Consider the following 22,197-nt stretch of genomic DNA (forward strand, 5'->3'; position numbering starts at 1 on the left):
AGGGGTGGGCTCCCAGAGACCGAGCCCAGTCAGGGAGCAGGTCAGGGAAACCGAGGTGCAGGAAAGTCAGACTGGGGAAGGACTGAAGTACTCCCAGACCTGCCTACAGGGAGGGACACCTTGGCCACCGCAGGGCTCCAGCTGGAGCTCCAGAAGTGGGGAAGGAGGATGTAGACACGGGTACGTGTGCCTGCGAACACCTGCCCGTCTCTGCATGTGCAGGACGTCCCTGAGTATCTGGGCACACGTGGCTCACATGTGTGACCCTAGGCATCTGAGCATGTGTGTGAGCTTGGACATGTGTACACACACATGCTTAGAGAATGAGAGGACCCTTTGTGCGGCGCCCAATGACCACCACTACCTTGTACTGCCTGCTCTGGCACAGAAAGAGCTAGAAGGCAGGCAGCCAGCCTTCTCTGAGCACCACTATGTACCAGGCCTTCTGACATGCATCCTCTCATTTAATCCTCACTCCGTCCCCTTAGGAGAAATGGCCAGGGAGCTGGGGTCACTCCCCTACCCTCAGCTGGTAGCTGGGGCACCTGGAGTGACACCCGGGCCTGACCTCCAAGGCCCTGGGGCTGCCACGGGGGCAGTGGGCTGGGGGCAGGTCGGGGTGGCTGGCCGCCGCCCTGCCCCTCCCTGCCTCCCTCCCAGCAGAGGCCAGAGAACAGCTGCGTCTGCCCCGGCCCAGCGCCTCCCCTGCCCCGCTCCGGGGCAGCCTCATTAGGGATTCTGCTGGTGCCACCAGCTAATTAGTGTCACGTTAATTGAGCATTCAGAAGGCTGCCACCTCCAAGGGCAGAGTGTCAGCAGCAAAGGGGAATGCAGATACGGGCTGCTTCTCCCGGGGGGCTGGGGCCAGGCCCCAGGCCCAGGAACCCCTCCTGTCCTGGACACCCCACCCCAGCCCCGTTTCAACACAGATCATGTCCACTTCCTGAGCCTTAGGGAGGAGGTGATAGGCAAAATCTGTGACATGAGAAGGAAATGGCATACTCATCAAACACCTGCTGTGCTCCGGTGCCCGGCACACCTTTCATTCTCCCACCCCTCCTCTAGGAAAGCTACAGTTATCAACAGCTCCATTTTAAAGTCAGAAAGTCTGAGGTCCACCAAGGAAACGACTTCGCCAGGGCGGGGTTGGTGGGGATGTCCAGTGACTCAGCAGGAAGCTGCACTCAGCCGCACAGGGACTGGCGTCTGGCTGGTAGGTGCCTGGGGGCACCTGGGGCTGCCACTGGGGCAGCACAGAGAAGCCCGGAGCGTGGGAGCAGGAATCCTGGGCTGGTGTCCTGCCCTGGCCACCCCTCCCACCTCCACCTGCCCCCTGACGGGCAGGTACCACGTGCCTGCCCGTACAGAGTATCACGCTGACTTCGGCAACCCCTGATGCACCCGCCCCTTCGGCCCCTTACAGACGAGAAACTGAGGCTCACGTCCAGCGGCTGCCCCAGGTCACCCCCAGCAAGTGGCTGAGCTGGGCGTCAAAAGGCCATGGCCTGCCTCCAGTCGGAATCCGAGCTGCTCACCTCTCCCCGGTCTCACCCCTCCACCCACGCTCCCCCTCCAGCTTCTGGAAGGTAGGGTGCCACTGAGGCCCGCTCTCCTGTCTCCCTGTAGCAACATTAAATCCCACTCAAAGGGCTGCTTTTAATTGGCTTAATGTACTCGTTAATAACTGCGTCTATTTAACACACCTGTAAAAGGCCCATAACATTAACTTAACGACAGCGACAGCTCACCTGCACCGCCAGCCAGCCAGCCAGCCTTTCACATTTCCCGACAAGGCTTTCACAGGGGCCATGGAGGGGGGGCAGGGGCAGCCCAGTTCATGCGGGGAGATTCGCTAGACCCCGCACCGTCATGCAATGCTCCCCGGGCACCTGCCATGGTTCCACACATTCTTTTAGGCATCAGGGTGCTGAGAAGGAGCAAGGCCCGCCCTCAAACAACTCCAAATCCAGCCCAGGAGACAAGCCAACAGCTACAGCGGGGGAGTGCTGGGGGGCAGGCAGGGAAGGCTGCCTGGATGGGGGCCGGGGGGTGTGTCTCCGACCAGGAGGGTCAGAGCAGCAGACCAGGGGGTGTAAGCAACACCTCTTCTTCATCCTCTCGGCACCTACCACGTGCTGGGCACTGCATGGACAATTCCACCCCACCCCAGGTTCACCCTTCCAGATCAGGTACTGGAGGGGACCCAGAGATGGGGCACTTCTCCTCGGGGTGTGGGGCGGGGGAGACAGACGGACACAGACTAGACGAGCAGGGTGTCCAGGCCATCAGCATCAACCTGAGAGAACCGGTCCAGCCATGGTGTCCACGGTGCCCAGTGATTGAGAGCAGGGGCCCAGGGCACCGATGCCCGGGGCTCCAATCCTGGCTCACAAATTGTTTCTCTGCCACCAGAGGTCTCAAACTGGCAGCCCACGAGCCACAACCTGCCCACCAGGTGTGTGGTGTCTCCTGCTGGTGTCTGAACACTGTTTCAAAAGAGAACACCTCTGGGGACTTCCCTGGGGGGGTCCAGTGGTTAAGACTGCGCTTCTAATGCAGAGGGGGCGCGGGTTCAGTCCCTGGTCAGGGAAGTAAGATCCCACATGCCTCGTGGCCAAAAAATATAAAACAAAGAACCAAAAGAGAACACCTCAGGGCAGGGCACGCCTTCCCCGCCCACCTCCGTCCTTGCCCCACCTGGGCTCTGGCTCTTTGGCAGCCCGTCTGTCCGCCAGCAGTCAGCAAACCACGCAGGGATCTGCGTCTGCAACCCTCACCGATGTCCTGTCCCTTGAATGCCTATCCTCCTCTTCTGGAACCCAGGGCCCACCTCCCGGGGCCTCCACGGGGCTGGCAGAGGGGTGAGACCCGGGTTTTGGGGCGATGCCGGACCCAGAGGTGGCACTCAACAGAGGGGGGCTGTCAGCGTGTACAGGAGGCCCGGGGACACTGTGCAGGCGTCCAGGGGCCTGTGGGGAGGGGGGCACTGCAGAGGGAGGTCAAGGCCAGGTGGCCTGAATGCCACCCTGAGCAGCTAAGACGTCACGCAAATGGGGGGCTCACGGGAGGGTTTTACAGAGAAAGGCAGGGCAGCTGGGGGCCTGGAGGCGGTGAAGGGGCTTTAGTGAATTCATCACCAACAACCTTGGTGCTCATTGAAGGCAGGCACCCCTTCCAGTGCTCACAAAAACTCTCGAAGTCTCAGCAACAGCAGTATCATCCCCATTTTACACAAGACAAAACCGAGGCTCAGAGAGGGCAGCGGCCTGCCTAGGGCCACACAGCCCGTGTGTGGCACAGCTGGGATCTGACAGTGATTCCTTCTCAAAAGGCTGCCGACCATCCTCTGTGCTCTGCCCAGGAGCAGACGCTGCCCGATGACATGGGGAGCCGGGGAGCCTCAGGCTGCTCAAGGCCAGGGGCAGTGGAGGATGCTTTGAAGCAGACATCAAAGGCAGCACCCTGGGAGCCTGTGCCTGTCCCCCACCCTAAAGCAATACTCAGGTGTAGCTGGCCACCAGCAATTACAGAAAAGCACAGAGAAGAAATAAAATGCCTCCTTCCCAGGCCATCCCCTGTTGGCATCCAGGGCTTTTTTCCTTCAAGTGTTGGTTCGAGAGGGAAGGAGGAAGACAGCCCCCTTTGTGACCTCTTTCCGCACCCCTGTACTGTACCCGCTTCCCGGCATCATCAGAGCCTTCCAACACCCTAAGCGTTAGTGCCCGGCGAGGTGTGTTTCTGCCTGGGGCCTCCTGGGTGCTGTGTCTCATAGGGACAGTCAGGCTGCTCCCGGGATGACTTCTTCCTGTTTCCCACCCAGTAGCCTTAGGGGTCCCATTAAAACCCACATCAGGTCACGTCCCTCCTCTGCTCCCAACCCTCCCCCGTGGAGCAAAGCCCAGGTCCTCTCAATGGCCCCAAGGCCCAGCCCGTTTGCTCTGTGCGCCCCCTGCCTCTCCGGTCCATCTCCTACGACCTTCCCCCGCCGGCCCCGCTGCGCCAGGCGCGCCCATCCACTTCCCGCAGCCTCTGCTGCCGGGACCGCTCTCCCATCAGACGTCCACGCAGCTCACTCCCGCACCTCCTTCCGCGGTCCTGAAGAGCTGCTTTATCAGAGAAGCCTCTGCGCTGACTGCCGTGTCCGAACGGGGTGCGCTTCCATCCCGTCCCTCTCCGTCCTCCACGCCCTGCTGTCCCGATGACTACGGCTGCGTAACAAATCACCCCAAAGCTCAGCGGCCTCACACAGCTCTGTCGTATGCTCAGGACTATAGACAGGGCACCGTGGGGCGGTGTCTCTGCTCCGTGATGTCATTGGGAATGGGGTTGGGGGAGGGGGCCTTGCGGGAAGACCCGGGCCGGGACTGGAATCTTCCGAAGGCCTGCTCCCTCACGCATCGGGTGGTGGGTGCGGGCCGTTGGCTAAAACACCCACACATGGCCTCTCCACGTGGCCTGGGCTTCCCAGAACATGATGGCGGGGATGGACATGACTCCAGGGATGGACCTCCTGAGAGACAGATCCACCTGGAGCTCCAGGCGGCAGCCATACGCCCTCAGGACTGAGCCATGATAGTCACCAGCACCACTTCTGCCGCGTTCTAATCAGTAGAATCGAGCCGCTTAGTTAGTTCATGTTTAAGTAAAGGAAAATTAGCCTCCGCTATTTGTGGAAGGAACGCCAAAGAATTGTGGACATAAACTACGACACCTGCTCTCTCCTTGTTTGCGGGGCCTGTCGCTGCCGGACGCATTACACGTTATTGTCTGTCTCCCCCGACTAGATGGCAGCTTCGAGAGGGTGGGGACTTTGGTGCGCTTTGACCGCTGCTCGTCTCCAAGCCCAGGACGGTGCCTGCACATAGGCGGGCTCAGGAGACACCCGGGGGATGCGGGCTTGCGGGGAGGCGTCTCTCCACGGGGCTGTCTCTGGCTTCGTTCCTCCCAGGACCAACTCTCCCAAGTGTCGTGACTGGCGGTGAACAGGGGCTCCCAGGCTGGACGGGTCCTTCTAGCCACAGCCTCGTCATTCCTTCAATGCTACATTCCTGAGTTCCTACTCCGTGTCCTGTGGGCAGTGGGGACAGCACTGAACAAGCCAGCTCAGGGAGCCCGGGCTACTGGGACAGCAGGACAAGCCCAGGGCAGTCGGATTCTTGCCGTGGTGCCTGCAGCGATGCACCAGGCGCCGATGGAACGTTCGCTGGGGTGCCCTGGCCAACTCGGGGAACCAGACAAGGTGGGCCCTGTGGCTCCCCAGGGGGCCCACAGGGCCACGGGTCCCCTCCTCTGCCCATTAACCCCGTGAGCGCTGCCCCCCATCCTTGCCACTGCGTAGAAGCCTGCCGCAAACAGCTGGCTTGGCTGGTTCCTTCATGTGAGGCCTTTTTGGTCATGACATTTGCCAAAATGGGGCTGTGCAACTGCACTGAACACTGGTGGTGGTGCCCACCTCCAGGGGAGGGTCAGGAGCCTTTGCCCAGCGGGACTCGGGGGCCCAGCCTGGCCCGAGTGGCCAGAGACACCCCCCCAAGCCAGGGCCACTGTACGCTGGTGGACAAGGCTGGGGTTGAGGCCCCCGGGGTGGCTCAGCAGAAAGCCCTTCAGGAACAAGGGAGACGGTAGAGGCCGCAGATGCAAAGGCTCACAGGGGTGCAGCGATCAAGCCAGGTTTGGAACAGGGTGACCCTGGTACACGCCCACCCAGAGACAAGCACGTGTCCAGGGGAGGCCTGCTGAGGGCCACCAGCCGGCAGTCTCCGGGAGCCGAGGGCAGCCATGAGAGCTGCCCGGCCACGTGTCCTCTGATGGGTCACTTCCTGCCTCTCTGAGCCTCCGGGCTGACTCTATAGTCCCTCCTCAGGACTGTCTGCCTCCTAATTCTAAGGAGGAAGAGGGGGAGCCTCCTGAGCCTCCTGGCTTCAGCCGGGGCCTGCCTTGGGGTGCAGGTGAGGTGATGATGACATGGAAGGCAACTCCCAGCTCAGCCCCTCCCCGGCTGTGTGTTCTCGGGAAGCTTCCATTTCCTCCTCTGTAAAATGGGGGCCTGGATTAGTTATCTACTGCTGTGTAGCAAGTTGCTCCAAAACTTAGTGGCTTAAAGCATCAGTAATCACGTACCATCTCTCATGGTTTCCGTGGATCAGGAGCTCAGGAGCCACCTAGCCAGTAGCTCCGCTCCGTGTCTCTCGTGAGGCTGTAGGCGGATGTTGGCAGGGGCTGCAGTCCTCTGGAGGCTGGACCAGGGCTGGAAGACCTGCCTCCGAGAAGGTGCATGTGGCCCTCTATGGGGGCCTCCCCCTCGGCTGCTCCGGCATCCTCACAGGCGGCTGCTTCCCCAGAGCAAGTGATCCAAGAGGGGAGGAGGCCACAGAGCCTTTCGCGACCCTGCCCTGGAAGTCACACTCCTTCACTTCCACGGTATCTTACAGGTCACACAGGTCAGCCCCGTGTGGAGTGGAAGGGCGTGAACACCAGGAGGTGAGAAGCACTGGGGTCGGGGACAGATCTTGGAGGCTGCCTGCCAAATGCCACAACTTGTCTGCTTCCTTATCTGTAAAATGGGACCACCTCCCACCTCTCGGAGCTGTCAGGTGCTCCAGACAAGAGGCGTGGAGAAAAGCTGTAGGCACGGGGCCTCACATATACTAAGCGCTCACCACAGGACAGCCTCTGTGTCACAGCACCACTGTCGGCTCCAACAAACTGGCGGACCAACCCACCCTGGCTGAGCCCTGTTGACCAGCAGAGGGGCCAGATGGGCCCCTTCTTTCAATGAATGGAAACTAGTAACAGGCATTGCTCTTGTTTTTTTTCTTCTTAAGGTTTTAAACATCTAATTTATTCCATCCATTAGATAGATTTTGTAGATTTAATCATTTTCACAGTTGGCTCATTGGATACTCGAGATAAACTCCGAATGAAAGTATAATGGTGAGGACAAATGAGTTTTCACACCGCAATGGCAGAAACTTGCTTGGGAAGAGAGTTTAAGAGGAACAAAAATACATACAGATATAATTTTTTTCCCCCGGCAGCCGCTTTTGCTGACTATAGTAGGTTACCACAGTTAATTTCACCAGTTTTGTTCATCTGTAAAATTGCATAAAAGTGACATTTTTGTGCTCATTATAGCAACTGCTGATTTATGGCTGGTAAATGAAGAGCTGGTCCCTTTTTTGCGGGATTCTCCAAGCGGCGCTAAGTGCCCATGAAATTGCTTGTATAATGTAGTTTAAATCCAATCTCGGAGAAAGATTCCCCCGTTGGCCAAAGTGACATTTCCATTCTCCACACCGAGTTTATTTTAGGCCACTTAGGAGGGGGGCTGCCCCAGGCAGGGTCAGGATGGGGGGCCTGGGGTCAGCTCCACCCACCTGGCCCAGGTTAGGCCAGGATGGATGGAGGGGCACTGCCCCAGCCTCCTTGGGGTACTCTGTGCCTCCAGCCTCTTCCCTCCCCACTGTCCTGCCCAGGTCAGACCACATCCCTGCGCCTCAGGGCAGAGAAGAATGGTCTTCCTAACGCAGGCCTGCCCTGCCCCTCACCTGCTTAGAACCTTCCACAGCTGCCAATGCCTTGGGCGAGGGCTCCCAACACAGCAGTGCAGACACTAGGGGCCTGACAGGTCTTTGTGGTGGGGTCTTTGTCCTGTGCATCGCAGGATGTTTAGCAGCATCCCTGACCCGTACCCACTAACTGCCGTAGAACCCTCTCTGCAAGCTATGACAACCGAACTCGTCTGTGGATGTCAACAGTGTGCCCTGGGGACAGAACCACTGAGAACCACTGCCCCACAGCGAAGAGGCCCTGCTCTGGCCCGACACCCTCCTGAGCTGCCTGTCGTGGTCTTTCCTCCCCTGCATGCCTGCTCTGGGCTTCTGCTTTTATTCTGGTTTATAGTTCCCACTGGGACAGGCTTCCTCACCTCTGGACCTTTGCCTGTGCAGTTTCTTCTGCTGAAATACGTTTCTCTCCTCCCTCCTCGCTCCTTTCACCATTGCCTTTAGCAGGGATGCTCTTTCTTCCAGAAAGCTGCCTCTGAAGCCCTGGGGGTGAGGCTCCCCCATCACGGCATGCATTTCGCTCAGATTGGCTCTAAGTCCACAAGGGAGTCAGGGGTGAGGCTCGGGAAGGAGGGGATGTGGTGGGAAGGCCTAAGGAAGGCGGTGGGGTCTGCACTGTGTCCCGGCCACAATGCCAGGCCCACCCATGCACAAGCCCTACCCCTCCCTCTCCCAGGAAGACCCTTGTGCCAGGCAGATGGGAAGGGTCTTAACACACTTACAGAGACCCACTTCTGCTAACGCTCCACCGCACGACTCATGAAAATCTCACAGCCATCCTGGGAGGCAGTGTTAGCAGCAGTATAACCCCATTTTAGATGAGGAAACTGAGGCTCAGAGCGGTGAACACCCCCCGACACACCACCGCAGGAGTCACTGTTGGGTCCCAGGGGTGCCCACAGGGCCGAGAGGAAGGCAGTGCACCATGAGACCTTAGGGTCCTCCTCACCCAAGGGCCCAGCCAGGTCACGATCTCCCATCACCTACTGTTTGTCTCACCCCCTGCTCAGCCCCTTGGCACAGACATTCCTTGAGGCCACCCTGCAGATCTGCCACAGTCCTTATCCCCATTCTACAAGTGGGGAAACTGAGGCTCGGCCAGGCCAACAACTTGCCCAGGGCCACACAGCCCTGCAACCAGGCAGGACTCCACCTAGGCAGCCAGCTCCAAAGCCCAGGGTCTCTCCATCTGCCTCACGCAGGCCTCCTGCTCCACTCCCCACCCCAGAGGGGGTCCTGGGCGGCACTGAGGAATGTCTTAGGACCAGGGAGGGGCTTTGGATGGGGAAAGGGGGTCTACCCACCGGCAACCCGCCTCCCCCACAGCAGGGCCTAGTTGTGCCCACTGACAGTGGGGACACTCAGCCTGTCACACAGAGTACACCCTTCAGGGGGTTCCCTGGCGGTCCAGTGGTTAGGACTCCGCGCTTTCACCGCCGAGGGCCCGGGTTCAATCCCTGGTCAGGGAACTGAGACGTCACAAGCTGTGCGGCGTGGCCAAAAAATAAATAAATAAAGTAAAGTACACCCTTCAGCTGACGTGCTGACAGCTCACAAAAAGGCAGTGGCCACCACACAGGTCTTGCAGGTGACAGGCAGACCTGGGGAGGGGAGGGGCAGCCAGCGGGGGCAAAACCCCTCCGTCCCGGCTGCCTGTTGGTTGAACGAGGGACGGTGAGCACCAGGATGAAAGCCACCTGCGGCATCTTGCCCAGCGCCAGGCCGTGTAGCAACTCACTGAACCATCCACGGGCCATTATCACCCCATTCTACAGATGAGGCGCCGAGAGGACACGTAAAGGGGCGGAAGGAATGAACACCCACCAGAGCGGTGGTGTTGGGGTTGGCCAAAGAGGTCGTTCTGGTTTTTCCGTAAGATGGCACGGGAAAACCTGAACGAACTTTTTGGCCAACCCAGTACAATGGACGACGGTACCAGGCAGGTGGAGTGGAGGGTTTAGAGCCCCCGTAACTCCCGTGCTGGGGGCGGGGGGGTGCGGGGAGCATAGCTGGCACAGTCTCTTCGGCAAGTTGTTGGGCATTCTCTCCCGAAGCTGAACGTTCCCGTCTCTCCTTTGTCCCAGCAGTTCTGCTCCTGGGCCTATTCCCAGCAGGACTCATTGAATACGTGCCCCGGGGGCTGTCACGCTATTTGTATCAGCCCCAAACCAGAAATGACCCACATGCCATCAGCAGTGGGAAGGATGAGTAAACTGTGATGTAGTGACACTCAGACATCACACGGCCGTGAGAATGAACGGACCGCCACGTCCATGGCCACCCGGATGAACCTCGAAACATAACCTTAAGTGGCGGAGGCCCGACAGTGCAAACGAGCATGCACTGCAGGAGCCCAGCTCACCTGTGCCAGGCCCAGGCACCACGAGTCCGCGCCGTTAGGAGCCAGGAGAGCCGTTCCCTTGGTGTGGGTACTGGCTAGGAGGGGGCGCAGGGGCCCCTCTGGGGACTGGCACAGGCCTCTCCCCTGACCTAGGTGTCACACGAGTGTGTTCTGTTTGTGAAAGTGCAGCAAGCTTGTGATGTATGGTTTCCTTTAACGTACTTTACACTTTGATCCGAAGCTTAACGATTTAGAAAGAATGAATGAAGGAGCAAGTGACTGGATGGAAAAAGCGAGGGAGGGGTGGCTGGCGAGTCCTTCCCGGGACAGTGGCGGGCTGCGGCCTCCGGCCCTCCCCAGGTCGCAGGGTCGGTTCTCACCTGTGCTTCCTCCCCTCCCGTGTCCCCACAGGCGAGACGGTGGCCAGCTCCATGCATTCCTCCCGCTACCCGAGCCCGGCCGAGCTGGACGCCTACGCCGAGAAGGTGGCCAACAGCCCGCTCTCCATCAAGATCTTCCCCACCAATATCCGCGTGCCCCAGCACAAGCACCTCAGCCGCACCGTCAACGGCTACGACACCAGTGGCCAGCGCTACAGCCCCTACCCGCCGCATACGGCCGGCTACCAGGGCCTGCTCGCCGTTGTCAAGGCCGCCGTCTCCTCCTCCGGCGTGGCTGCGCCCCCCGGGCTCACCAAAAGCGTGCTCAAGAGCGCCGAGGGCAAGCGGACCAAGCTGTCGCCGGCCGCCGTCCAGGTGGGCATCGCGCCCTACCCGGCGCCCAGCACTCTGGGGCCCCTGGCCTACCCCAAGCCGCCCGAGGCGCCCGCCCCACCACCCGGCCTGCCCGCGGCCGCGGCCACCGCTGCCTCCGTCATCCCCCTGCCCGGCCGCGGCCTGCCCCTGCCGCCTTCCAACCTGCCCTCCATCCACAGCATCCTCTACCAGCTCAACCAGCAGTGCCAGGCCCCAGGCGCTGTGCCCGCCGCCTGCCAGGCCGTGGCCGTTCCCCACCCCAGCCCAGCCAAGCACGGCCCGGTGCCCAGCTTTCCCAGCCTGGCCTACCCGGCCACTGCTGGCCCACCCGACTGCCGGAAGGGCGCCGAGCTGGGCCAGGGAAGCACGCCGGCCTTGACGTTGGCTGGGGCCACCAAGCCCACAGGGTACGCAGACGGGGGCCTGGATTACCTGCTGTGGCCGCAGAAGCCGCCCCCGCCGCCGCCGCCCCAGCCACTGCGGGCCTACAGCGGCGGAACGGTGGCCAGCAAGTCCCCCGAGGCCTGTGGGGGGCGGGTATACGAGCGGGCCGGCGGGTCGCCCGTCAACTGCGGCGTGGGGCTGCCCACCAGCTTCACCGTGGGCCAGTACTTCGCCGCCCCCTGGAACAGCGTGCTGGTGACCCCCACCAGCGACTGCTACAATCCGGCAGCCGCGGCAGTGGCCGTGACCGAGCTGGGGCCAGGGACGGCCCGGGAGCTGGCGGGGCCCCCGGCGGAGACCCTCTCAGGCCTGCCCAGCAAGAGCGTGTGCAACACGGCCGTGCTGAGCAGCAGCCTCCAGTCACTGGAGTATCTCATCAACGACATCCGGCCCCCGTGCATCAAGGAGCAGATGCTGGGCAAGGGCTACGAGACGGTGGCTGTGCCCCGGCTGCTCGACCACCAGCACGCCCACATCCGCTTGCCCGTCTACAGATAAAGCCTGCCTGGCAGATGCACAGACGGACAGGGCGCCTAGTGGGGAGGCAGGCCACAGAACAGGGTGGGCAGCACGCGGGGTGGGGGCGCCAGCCCCGCCCTGTGTCCGAGTGCCCATTGATGCCCACAGGGAAGCCAGGCTGGCTGCTGCTGGCTGCTGCTGACAGGGAGTGGCAAGGTGACCTCACTCGCCAAGGCCCCTCCCCACCGTCAGCTGCCCCAGGACACGCGGAGGGCCGGGGGCAGCTGCCGACATCCACGCCTTCCTCCATCCAAGCTGGCAGAGGCAGGGAGAGAGAAACCACTTAAAACAGGAGCGGTTCTTTCCGGCTCTCCGGGAGAGGGGGTCAGACCACAGCGGGATGCAGAAGGAAATGTTAGGGTCTAGAGTCGGGGTGGGATCAGAGCGGCCCCCCGGGCTTAGACAGCTCCTCCCTCCACGAGCTCCCCAGTCTCCTGGAAAAAGAGCAGAGGGGGCCCAGAGGAAGTCATCGAGCCCACAGCGCCCTCACTGCTCTCTCCAGGCGAAGACCACTCGAATACAGGCTCCGGGGACTACAGGTCCCCCTGCTCCTCCTCTTCTAGACTCTTCCCCTCCCCACCATTCCTTCCCAACACAGAATCCCATCTCCATTCTCCAAACCCTGGACTACCACCTTCTCCCTTCCCTTCAGTACATCTTACAGGGCTTCTGGGCACAGTTGTGCAGGTTGTGTGCTGCACAAGGCAACTCATCTGAGGAGACACCATTTGCATCCTAGACTTGTATATTTATTACAGCAGTTTTCTGAATCTTGAGGAAGGGGCACCGTTTACCTATGTGCACAAAGGCGCCATAGGGGCTAACAATGTCAGAGGGACCAGACCCCGCCTCCTTCAGGGGTTCTCCTAGGAGCCAGTTCCGGGGGCAACCTGCTGGTTTTAATTGGGAGATCCAGTCCAACTCTTTTCCTGCAAGCCACCCTCCAAGGCCTGCCCCACACCATTCCGGGGGATAAGGCAGGCAGGGCGTCCCCCCCATTAAGTCTCCAAGGCCCGATTTCCCCAAGTCCTGGCCCCTCTGGCACTCCGGAAGCGGTACTGTATCTCTCTCCAAGGCCTGTTCAAGCACTAAGTGCATTTACAAATCTCTGAGAATGTTTTTTTTTTATACTAAAATTGACCATTATATTCTACTGTGAGAAGTGCGGTCTGCACTATATTGTTTTAAAAACGAAGAGAAAGAAAAAAAAAAGGAAAACACAGATGGTGTCTCAGCTGTGGGGTGTTTTGCAGCTCGTTTCTGTTCGTTCTTCCTTCCTCCCCTTAGGATTAAAACGGGCTGTCTCCTCCCCTGCCGACTGGGCTTGGAGCCCTCGGAAGCAGGCCAGGAGCCTCCTGGCCCCTCCTCTGCTGGGCCACTTTGTATGCAATATTTCATTTACTTCTCCAGCTCTTTCGAAGTGGACACTGTCATTTACCCTGTTTACGTGTCAGCCACTCAGTTGGGTCAGTGATTGGTCCTAAAGCAGCCGAGACAGAACTGAGCCCGGGCCGCTCTGGCTCATTCCTTGAGGGGTACAGAGGTGGTCTGGGGCTGGTGTTCCCCTGCATCACTAAATTCCTTTCCAGCTCTTCCTCTGTGCCTGGCACCATCCATGCTTCCCTGGAGGCAGAGTGGCTGGGGACAGGCCAAAGTGGCTGAGCAGTGGCCATCTCCCTGGCCAGCCCCAGCACACACCCACCCCGTGCCCTGGTGCCTGGGGATGTCCAGGAGACCATCTCTGCTCCAGGATGCTCAGCATTTATCAGGCACTTACTGTGTGCTGGCCATTTTCCTATACACGGCAGCTCTTTGGAGCTTCACCACTGCTTGCAAGGTAGGGGGGTGTTCTAGAGGAAGAAGCGGCTCAGAGATGTGAAGCGACCTGCCTGAGGTCACACAGCAAGTCTGTGGAAAGTTGTAGTTCAAGCAGCAAAGCACAGACTCTTCCTCACGTCCTGTCCCCACCTTCTCCCCTGGCTTGTTGGCCCAATGTCTGAACAGGGGGAGTCCCCAGTCTGATTCAGGCCTCCCCTCTCATGCATGGAACCCTGTCTGGGTGCCTGGCATGGTAGGTTCAGGGCAGAAGAGGGACAGAGGGGACACCCTGGATGTGACCTTGCAGTGCAGACATCCACCTCCCTAAGGCCAGACCCACGAGCCTGGCAGCACATGGAGGCTCCGAGAGGAAGAGGCTGTGTCCAGGGCGGGACCCGGGCCCTTCTGAGCTGGGTCAATGAACCAAACACACCACCCAGGCCCTGGAGAGCAGGAGCAGGGGTCCTGCTGGGTGACAAGCTAGGGAAGTCAGCGCTGCATGAAAGGCCACTGGGAGTTATCACAAATAGGATGTAAACGGCAGCTGACACAGTGCTTTTCTGACCACACATAATTGAGTCTCATGACAGCCTTCTCGGGTATGTAATAAAAGCATCCCCACTTTACAGATGAGGACGCAGAGAATCTGAGAAACGGCCACAAGGATGGTAAGAGGGCGCCAGGTTCCGGCATCAAGCCCCACACCCTGGGCCAGGCTGCCTCGAGGCTCCACCCTCATCCATCACTGAAGTATGCCTGGGCGCATCGCAGCGCCCAGGGCTACCCAGCCCCTGGAGTGAGCTAGCCCTGGGTGCAAATCCTACCAGTGGTACTTTGAGTGACCCGGAACAGGTCCAACCCCAAAGGGCGCAGCGCAGAACCAGAGATGGGATTCAAGGAGACCACAGTGCAGTGCGGGTACTTGGGGGAGAGGCGGAGCAGCAGGGTGTGCAGCCAGGTGTACGGCTGGGCGGCAGCCTGTGGCTCGGCTGTTCTAAGGGGCTACCGGCCCCAATTCTAGGCAGCCCAGGTCCCCACGTCCTGGGCCCACCACCAGGCCCGCCCACACTGGGGCATCAGGAGAGAGGACAGAGATGGGAGCCACCCTCCAGGTCAGGTCCCTCACACGGGGGGTGAGGTGAGGACCCGCCCCCTATCCTGGGAAAAATCTTACCCTCTGCAGGGTGGGTCTGCAAGCAGGGCGGGTGCAGGCACGGAGCACAGCCAGTCGGGGCATGGCCCCAGGACCCAGCTGGGGTTCTAGCCCTGTCCTAGCACTGGCTCTCTGGGCGCCTTGGCCAGGTTTCTTCTCCCTGGGATCTGAGCTAGCTGATCTCAAAGGCCCCTCCAGCCTCGTCATTCTGGCATGAGGCACTCCTGCCCTTTATACCACATTGGAGGAGCAGCGCAGGTGGTAACGATGTTATCATTACTACAATCACACACAGCCCAGTTACTGCAGGCAGATTGGCTACCAGGCTCAGCACTAAATGGTATTTAGTCCTCACAACCGTTCAGGTGCGCGTGATATGGGTGCACATTGCCACGTCACAGATGAGGCCCAGAGAAGAGCAATCACTTTGCCTCAAGTCACACAGCTGAGGATGGAGATCAGAGAAGCAGCTCGGGTAGAACACCAGCCCTCTGATTCAGGGTCTAAGCTCTTAACTGCTGTGCTATGCAGTGACGAAAACCACCACCGACCCCCAAATATGGCCTGCTTGGCTCCAGAACGCAGGTCCGGCCTCAGTTGCCACACCCCGCGCTGCTTCGACTTCATGTTGGGTGAGCGAGGGAGAGGGGGGCGAGGGCAGCCGCTGCCAGCCGATCCAGCCCCCTCCCCCCACCCGAGGTGCAAGCCTTTCTCTTCATAAGGACGCTAGGAGCCTCTTCTTCTCAGTGTAGCTGTCCTGGGTTCACCCCCAGTTAGAGCTGAGCTGTCCAATACGGTAACCACGTGTGGCTGGCCCAGAACCGCGTCTATTACTACCACTCAGGTCATAACAACAATTAGAACATCACCCCATCTTCCAGAGGCATCAGACTGGAGGGAGGGCTTCGACAAACATTTGAGTGGAGGGAAGCCACGTGGGGGGCACTCACATTTTCAGGGTGGCTCCGTGTTTTCCTGACTCATCGCAGCCTTTAGAGCCCGCTCCCGTTTCGAGCCCTGCCTTGCCTCCAAGCAGCGAACTCGAACCCGCACCGCTCAGCTCTGAGCTGCATCTGAGACTCCACGTGCGCCTGGGTTTCCCCCTGCGCTGTATTGCGCCTGCGCGTCCCGGGTGCTCTTAAAGGGCCCGCACGGCCGCCACACGGCCCCCTTCGCTGGCCATTGGAAGGGGGCCCAGCCAGGGGGGCGGGCAAACCCGGTGGACAAAAGGTTTTTTGTTTAAATCATCACCATCACCAGCTCACTAGAGAGTGGCAGGAGGAGGGGAGGAGTCAGGAAAAACTGGCCTCAGTGTCCTCATAGACTCCATGTGTGACCCTGGGTGACTTGTATGGCCTCTCTGAGCCTTGGTTCCAGTTCTCTGAGCCTCTGTCAAAGGGAGTGGAGGCATTTGAAGGACTGGGATGGCATCAGGTGATGTGTGATCAGGATAACAGGGCAAATTAGTCCTGTCAGTGGGACCCACCCCCAGAGCAGTGGGGCCCAAAGGTTCCAGTCCTGAGGCTGCCGCCCACCAGCATGTGGCCTTTGGCAAGTGATTGCCCCTCTTTGAGCCACCTATGTCTCAAATGTAAAGTGAAACTAATATTACAATGCACGTACCATGTGGTGTTGAACAGAGGAGACGGGTAGTCAAATCCACTAGGCAGCACAGATCCTGTTCCATAGATGTATTATTTCTGTCTTCACCTAGTCTGGCTGATTTTCACCTTGGAAAGGGGGTTTCTAGGTTAAAAGAGTTTGAGAAATAGATGCCTATGTCCCCCTCCCCCCACCACCTTGGAGATGCACAAATCACATTAGCATATTAAAGGCTCTGGAAAGTCCTGCAGGCAAGATACCCTTCCAGCTTTAACCCAGCATTTCCCTAACTTTTTCTGATCACCTAAGTTTTTGTTTCTATCTGTTAGCATCCCAAGGAACAAATGGGACTTAAGGAAATACTGAGTCCTAAGTCTTGTGTTGCAATTGGGGAAACTAAGTCCTTTCTCCTCACTGGGCTTCAGTTTCCCCAGTTGCAACACAAAGACTCCTAATGAGTTTGCTGCAGAGCCAGAACTGGAATCCAACCCTGACCTGAGCCGTTGGGCCTCACGTCCTAATTGGTCTTTGTCCACTGTGTAGAGCTAGGCCCAAAAGAAGGGAAAGACCACCAGGGAGAGAAAGGAAGCCCTTATTTGAGAACTGGGGATGATCCTCCATTTTGAAAATGAAAAAAGTTAGGTTCAGAGAAGGGAGGCAACTTGCCTGAGAGCACACAGCAACTAGGTCCTAGACTTTCCAGAGGCAGATATAGACTCCTTTTTCTCCTTGTGGGAGTGGCAGTGGCAAGGTTTCCTCAGTCTTGTAGCGTCAGTCTCACTTAATGGGGAGCTCACTCTAGGGGCTCCTCCCGACCACGTCCCCAGATTCCAAGTTTCCCTAAGGCCTCCTCCGAGGAGACTCCCGGGTGTGACTACAGCAGCCTCTGGTGGCCAATCTCCACGACCAGCCACCCCACCCTGTAGTGGCCAAAGGCAGATCTGTGGGATCCAGTGGGTATATCCCAAACTGAGGGGGGCTGAGATAGAGGGGGGAGTCTCTGATGCCACTGGGCACCTTGAGATGCTGAGAAGACTCTGAGCTGGGATATGGGGACCTGGGTTTGAGTCCCATCTCCACCCAACCTGTCCCATCTTCACCTGTTAGAAGCCATCACAGCCTGTTGCTATAGAAAAACAGAATGTCCCCGTGCTGTGGAAAGGCCAGATCGCTAAAAAAAAAAAAAAAAAAAAAAAAGAAAGAAAGAAAATCCTGCCACCTCCCAGCAGGGGTCTCCTTCTAAGCCAGAGGATTCAAATCCTGAGTCCACCACATCCAGGCTGTGTGTACTTAAGCAAATGCCTTTACTTCATTGGGTCTCACTTTCTTCATCTGCAAAATAGGCAGAAAAATTTGTTCTTGTATCTTCATGATTTTGGCAGGGTAATAGGAAACCCTGACTCATTGGTATAAATGAGGAAAAAAATTGATTATCTCAAACAATCATAAGAAACCCTATGGTAGGGTAGCTCCAGGGTTTGTTAATAGCACAATGGTGTCCTCAAGGACCCATGTCCTTTTCATCTTTCTGTTCCACCAAGCCCTGTCATGGTCACAAAATGGCTGCTGCAGTTCTGGGCATCACATCCAGAACTGACAGTGCCCAGCAAAAGAGAAGACAGTGTTTTTTATATTTCTCTTTTTTTCCCCAGAATTCTTCCCCCTTTGGCAGACTTTCCCTTCTGTCTCATGGTCCAGAACTGGTTCACATGGCTATTCCTATACCAATACCTAGTAAGGGAGATAGAGTCACAGTGGTTGGCCCGGCGAAAGCCCATGACTGTAGAGCAGAGTGGAGAACTCTGAACAAAATGAGGTGCTGTGAATAAGGAAGAGAGTCATGACTCTTGGAGAGGTATCCACACCAGCCCACGAGGTCCCACACATGGTTCCTGAAATATGAATGCCAAACACTGAGCACAGCGCCTAACACATGGCAGGTGCCTTATGTGTGTTCATTTGTTCTCTCCTTTGTGTGCTCCCCTCCAAAAACACAAGACTCCCAGCCTGGCCTCTCCTGACCCAGCCTCCCGCCCTCCATCCCTGGGGCTGGGGTCTCCACTGCCCAATGCCCCTTCTACCCTGTCCTCTGGTTCCATCACCACCACCTCCTTTTGTTTCTGTCTCAAAAGCTTGGGATGAACAAGGATCTCCCCATTGTCCCCCATGACTTCAGATTCCTAAAAAATAAAAGACGGGAAGTGCTCGATTCTCATGCAAATGCTTTTGCCAGGGAGTCAAAAATGAATAACAGTATAAACAGAGGCCTGGAGTATTTAACCACCCCGTCCAAACAACCAGAGTGATCAGAATACACCGTTATCCGGGCAAGGTGTGGAGACTGACTGCCAACTACGACATTATTACATTCGGAAATGTCAGAAGCATGTGAACGCCGGGAGGAGATGAACAGTATGGTTGAAAATGACTTTTGAGTAAAAAAAAAAAATCCCCAGCATTCATCTAAAACAATAATAACAGCCAATAATAACAGTGCATATAATAATGAACTATCACAGGCATAAGAGGTAATTGTTCAATTAAGATCCAAGAGTTTCCGAGACTGTCTTTTCTGATGGGGTCCCATTGTTTTTGACTCTGGTAGCACTAATTATTTCCCAGTAGTGCTTTAAAGTTGGGATGAAAAAAACCTTGCTGTCACATATGACATACAAGTGCTTTAACATTATTAAGTACACATACACGCACGTAATAAGAAATCCTTGTTGGAATAAAGTTAGGGGTATGTTCAAACTGACAGTCTCCAGGGCTCAGCAGAAGCGGCAGGCAACAGCCAGGGTCTTACCCCACTGCAGAAGCGATCTGGCCTCACCACCTCTTACCCCTCAGGGGTCAGAGTGTTTTCTCCCCTGGATGGGGTCTGAGGGCAGAATGCCTGGGTTCAAATCCCACCTCCTCCACTTACCAGCCAGCTGCCCTGGGCAAGTGTCTTCCCCTCTCTGAGCCTCCGTTTCCCCATTTATAACATGGAGTGCTGTGGACATTCAGTTTTTTGGTTTTTGGTTTTTGTTTCTTTTTGGCCTCACCAGATTCTAGTTACTCTTTCTTCTATTGTCTGTATTCATTAGCTCTTGCCACAAAATTGATGGCTGCACTTGAAAAAAATCACAAAACTCAATGACATACAAAAAAAATGTTTTTGGTCCCGCATCTGTGGGGTCCCTCTGATCTCTGTGAGGCTTGCCTGGGATGACATAGCTCTATTCCACGTTCTCTCATCCTCCTCCCGGGTGCTGGCGCCGGCACGTCTGCTAACATGCCACTGGTTAAAACAAGTCACATGGTTAAGCCCAGGGATGCAAACTTATGCTTTGCCCACAGTCGAAAGACAAAGTTGTACTGCAAAGGAATGAATGGCTACAGGGAAAAGTCAGGGCCACTGAAGCAGTCTAGCACAGGTATCCAACTTTCCTCAGGAACTTCCCCTCCCCATCCTCAGTCCCTGTAGTCCGGGAGAAGTTAACATCATCCCTGGTTCTAGCTCTACCTTTCAGAGATTCTGAGCCTCAGGTGTTTCTCCATTAAAGAGAGATTAGTGAGTGTTAGGAAGGTATCAAAAGCCCAGAAACATCAAACTGAGACCATGTCCTAATCAGGAGGGGCGTTTTCCTCTAAGTGATTCTATGTCCAATGTGTCCCCTGAAAATATTTTGACATACCACCAGTACGTGCCCTATATTTTGAAGGACATTGGGAAAGGTCATCTTTCAGATCTTACAGGAACAAACAAAATCTCAATGGCCTGAAAATATTTTAAGTTCCCCCTAAACAGCTTTTGAGTTATAGAATATCCACACCCAAGCCATCAAATATTTAGAAAATCACAGTTGAAAAAGTTACTATGTATTTAGCTGAAAAATGTTCTCAGAGGAAAATTCATAGCCTACAATTATTTCATTATTTTTTTTAAAAGGAATGAATTAAACATTCACCTCAATAATTTATGGAGTCTCTTTGAGTTGAGAGGGTGTTTTGATTTTGTGGGCCAGCCCATCACAAAACCCCCTAGAGACATAACCTCTTTATAGCCCCTGAATAAGTCATAGCCGTTTTCCATGACAATGTTGCCCAGATGGGGTAGAGGATGGGCATCTGGGAGAAGGCTTGTGGCAGATGTTACTGGCTGCCCAGGCAATATTGGTTTCCCCATCCTCCTTTCCCACAGAACCGAGACCTGGCTGGGGAAACTACCTTTCTCCATATTGCCTTCTGCTGCTTTAGGACAACAGCTGCTTCCAGCCTGCTGATTGGCTGAAGCATGGGGCACATGACACAATTCTGGCCAATAATACAAGAGGGGAGGTTGGCTGGGGGACTTCAGGGAAAGGTTTCCTCCCTCATAAAAAGAGACACAGGAAGAACTATTTCTCCTTCTTCCTCTGGATGCTGCCGAATCTGGATGTGATTCCTGAAACAGTGGCGCCATCTTGTTTCTTTGCTGGAGGCCTGTGTGAGGAAAAAGCCAGCACGTCTGGTGGGTAATGCCTAGCACCGTGCCTGATAAATGTTTGAAGGGATAAATGAGCTGGCAGAACCCTTAATGAATCACAGAGACTGAATTAACCAGCCTTACTGCCCTCCCTAACTTGGGACTTCCTACCAAGACAATAAATATTCTTTTCTTCAAGCCAGTGTAAGTTTTCTGACTTGCTGCCCCAAACACATAACTGTTTGAACATCGCAACCACCATCCTCTCTTCTTTGAAAAGCCCAGGGAATCACCTGACCCTCACAAAAGCTGTGCCCCATTTTACAGATGAGGACACTGAGGATCAGAGTTTAGGTCCTACCCATGGTTACCCAGAAGGCTTGGCTCAGCCAGGGAGGGCATCCCATCCCCCAGCACAGGATTGGCTCAGGCATGACATGTGACCCGAGTCCATCCAATCAGAATGGCTCTTGGGACCTCCACTGAGAATAGTGGAATGAGGAAGCAAGTAGCCCTGGGAGAAGCTGGGTCATCCCTGGATCACGAGGAGAGCCCATCGGCCCCTGGAAGCCCATCAGCCCCTGCCCATCAGCAATGTAGAGGGAGATGGAAAGAATGCGTCTGTGGGAAGGTTGGCGCCCCTCAGCCACCCTCAGCGGTAATACAGTGAGTCTCCCCTTCATTCTCATACAGCTGAACAGACTATATGACATCCTTCTGACAGACGGGGACGTGGAGGCCCAAAGTAAAGGGACCCATTGCCACAGTTTGGGCAGAGGGTGTGAACTCGGGTCTACAGACCCTACGCCCTGTGCGTCTCCCACTGCAGCTGCCCTTGGCCAGGTCCTCAGAGACCCAAGCTCTTCTCAACTGAAGCTTCAGAGAGGAAGCAAGGCCTAGTCCAAGCCGGGACCAGGAACCTGGGAGGTCAGAGGGTAACTTCAGCTGGCTGCAGATTCCTCCACTTCAGGGTGGAGCAGCAGGATGGGGTATTTTGGGGGCCCCTCCTCATGCCCAGAGGCTTGGAGCTGCCCTGGGGGCTTGATCAGCGGTGGGGTGTGACCCTGGGAAGAATGGCTGCCCTCAGAAGGGAAGCAGGTCGGCCTTCAACTCCAGCTCACATTCACAGCCCCGATGGCACGCGGTCCCATCCACAAGCACTCTCACGGCTCCAGTCACCACCGCTGTCCTTACCAAGGCCGCTCTCATCCTCAGCATCACCCCACTGCTGACACTGGATGGCCCACCCATCTCTGTGCCTGTCCACTCCGCCTCTGCCCTGCCCTCTCCCAGCAGCTTTCCTACCCCCCAGCATCACTATCCCATGATGAGCTTTACAATCTCCCACCAGCATCACTATCCCATGATGAGCTTTACAATCTCCCCCCAGCATCACTATCCCTCCGCCGGCACTCCTCCTCTCCTCACTCCCTTTGCCTCTACCTTCCCATCACACTCCACTCTCACCTCCATCTCTCAGGCCACCCCCCCCCACCAACCATCACCCTAAACGTCACCTTGGTCGTTACTACTAACCCCCGTTCTGTTCT

At 56.8% G+C, this 22,197-nt stretch overlaps 1 protein-coding gene across 1 annotated transcript in view; it reads left to right on the forward strand.

The window, feature by feature from the left end:
• Nucleotides 1-11,980, forward strand: part of FAM222A (family with sequence similarity 222 member A) — a 55,527-nt gene extending 43,547 nt beyond the window's left edge. Inside the window, exon 3 of the mRNA XM_082641411.1 lies at nucleotides 10,318-11,980. Within this exon, the coding sequence (XP_082497537.1) occupies nucleotides 10,318-11,603 (1,286 nt within the window). The 3' untranslated portion in view covers nucleotides 11,604-11,980. The remainder of the gene's footprint in view (nucleotides 1-10,317) is intronic.
• Nucleotides 11,981-22,197: the final 10,217 nt, after the last annotated feature.

The sequence above is a fragment of the Mesoplodon mirus genome (assembly GCF_964341445.2).
Source record: "Mesoplodon mirus genome assembly, chromosome: 13".
Lineage (NCBI taxonomy): Eukaryota > Metazoa > Chordata > Mammalia > Artiodactyla > Ziphiidae > Mesoplodon > Mesoplodon mirus.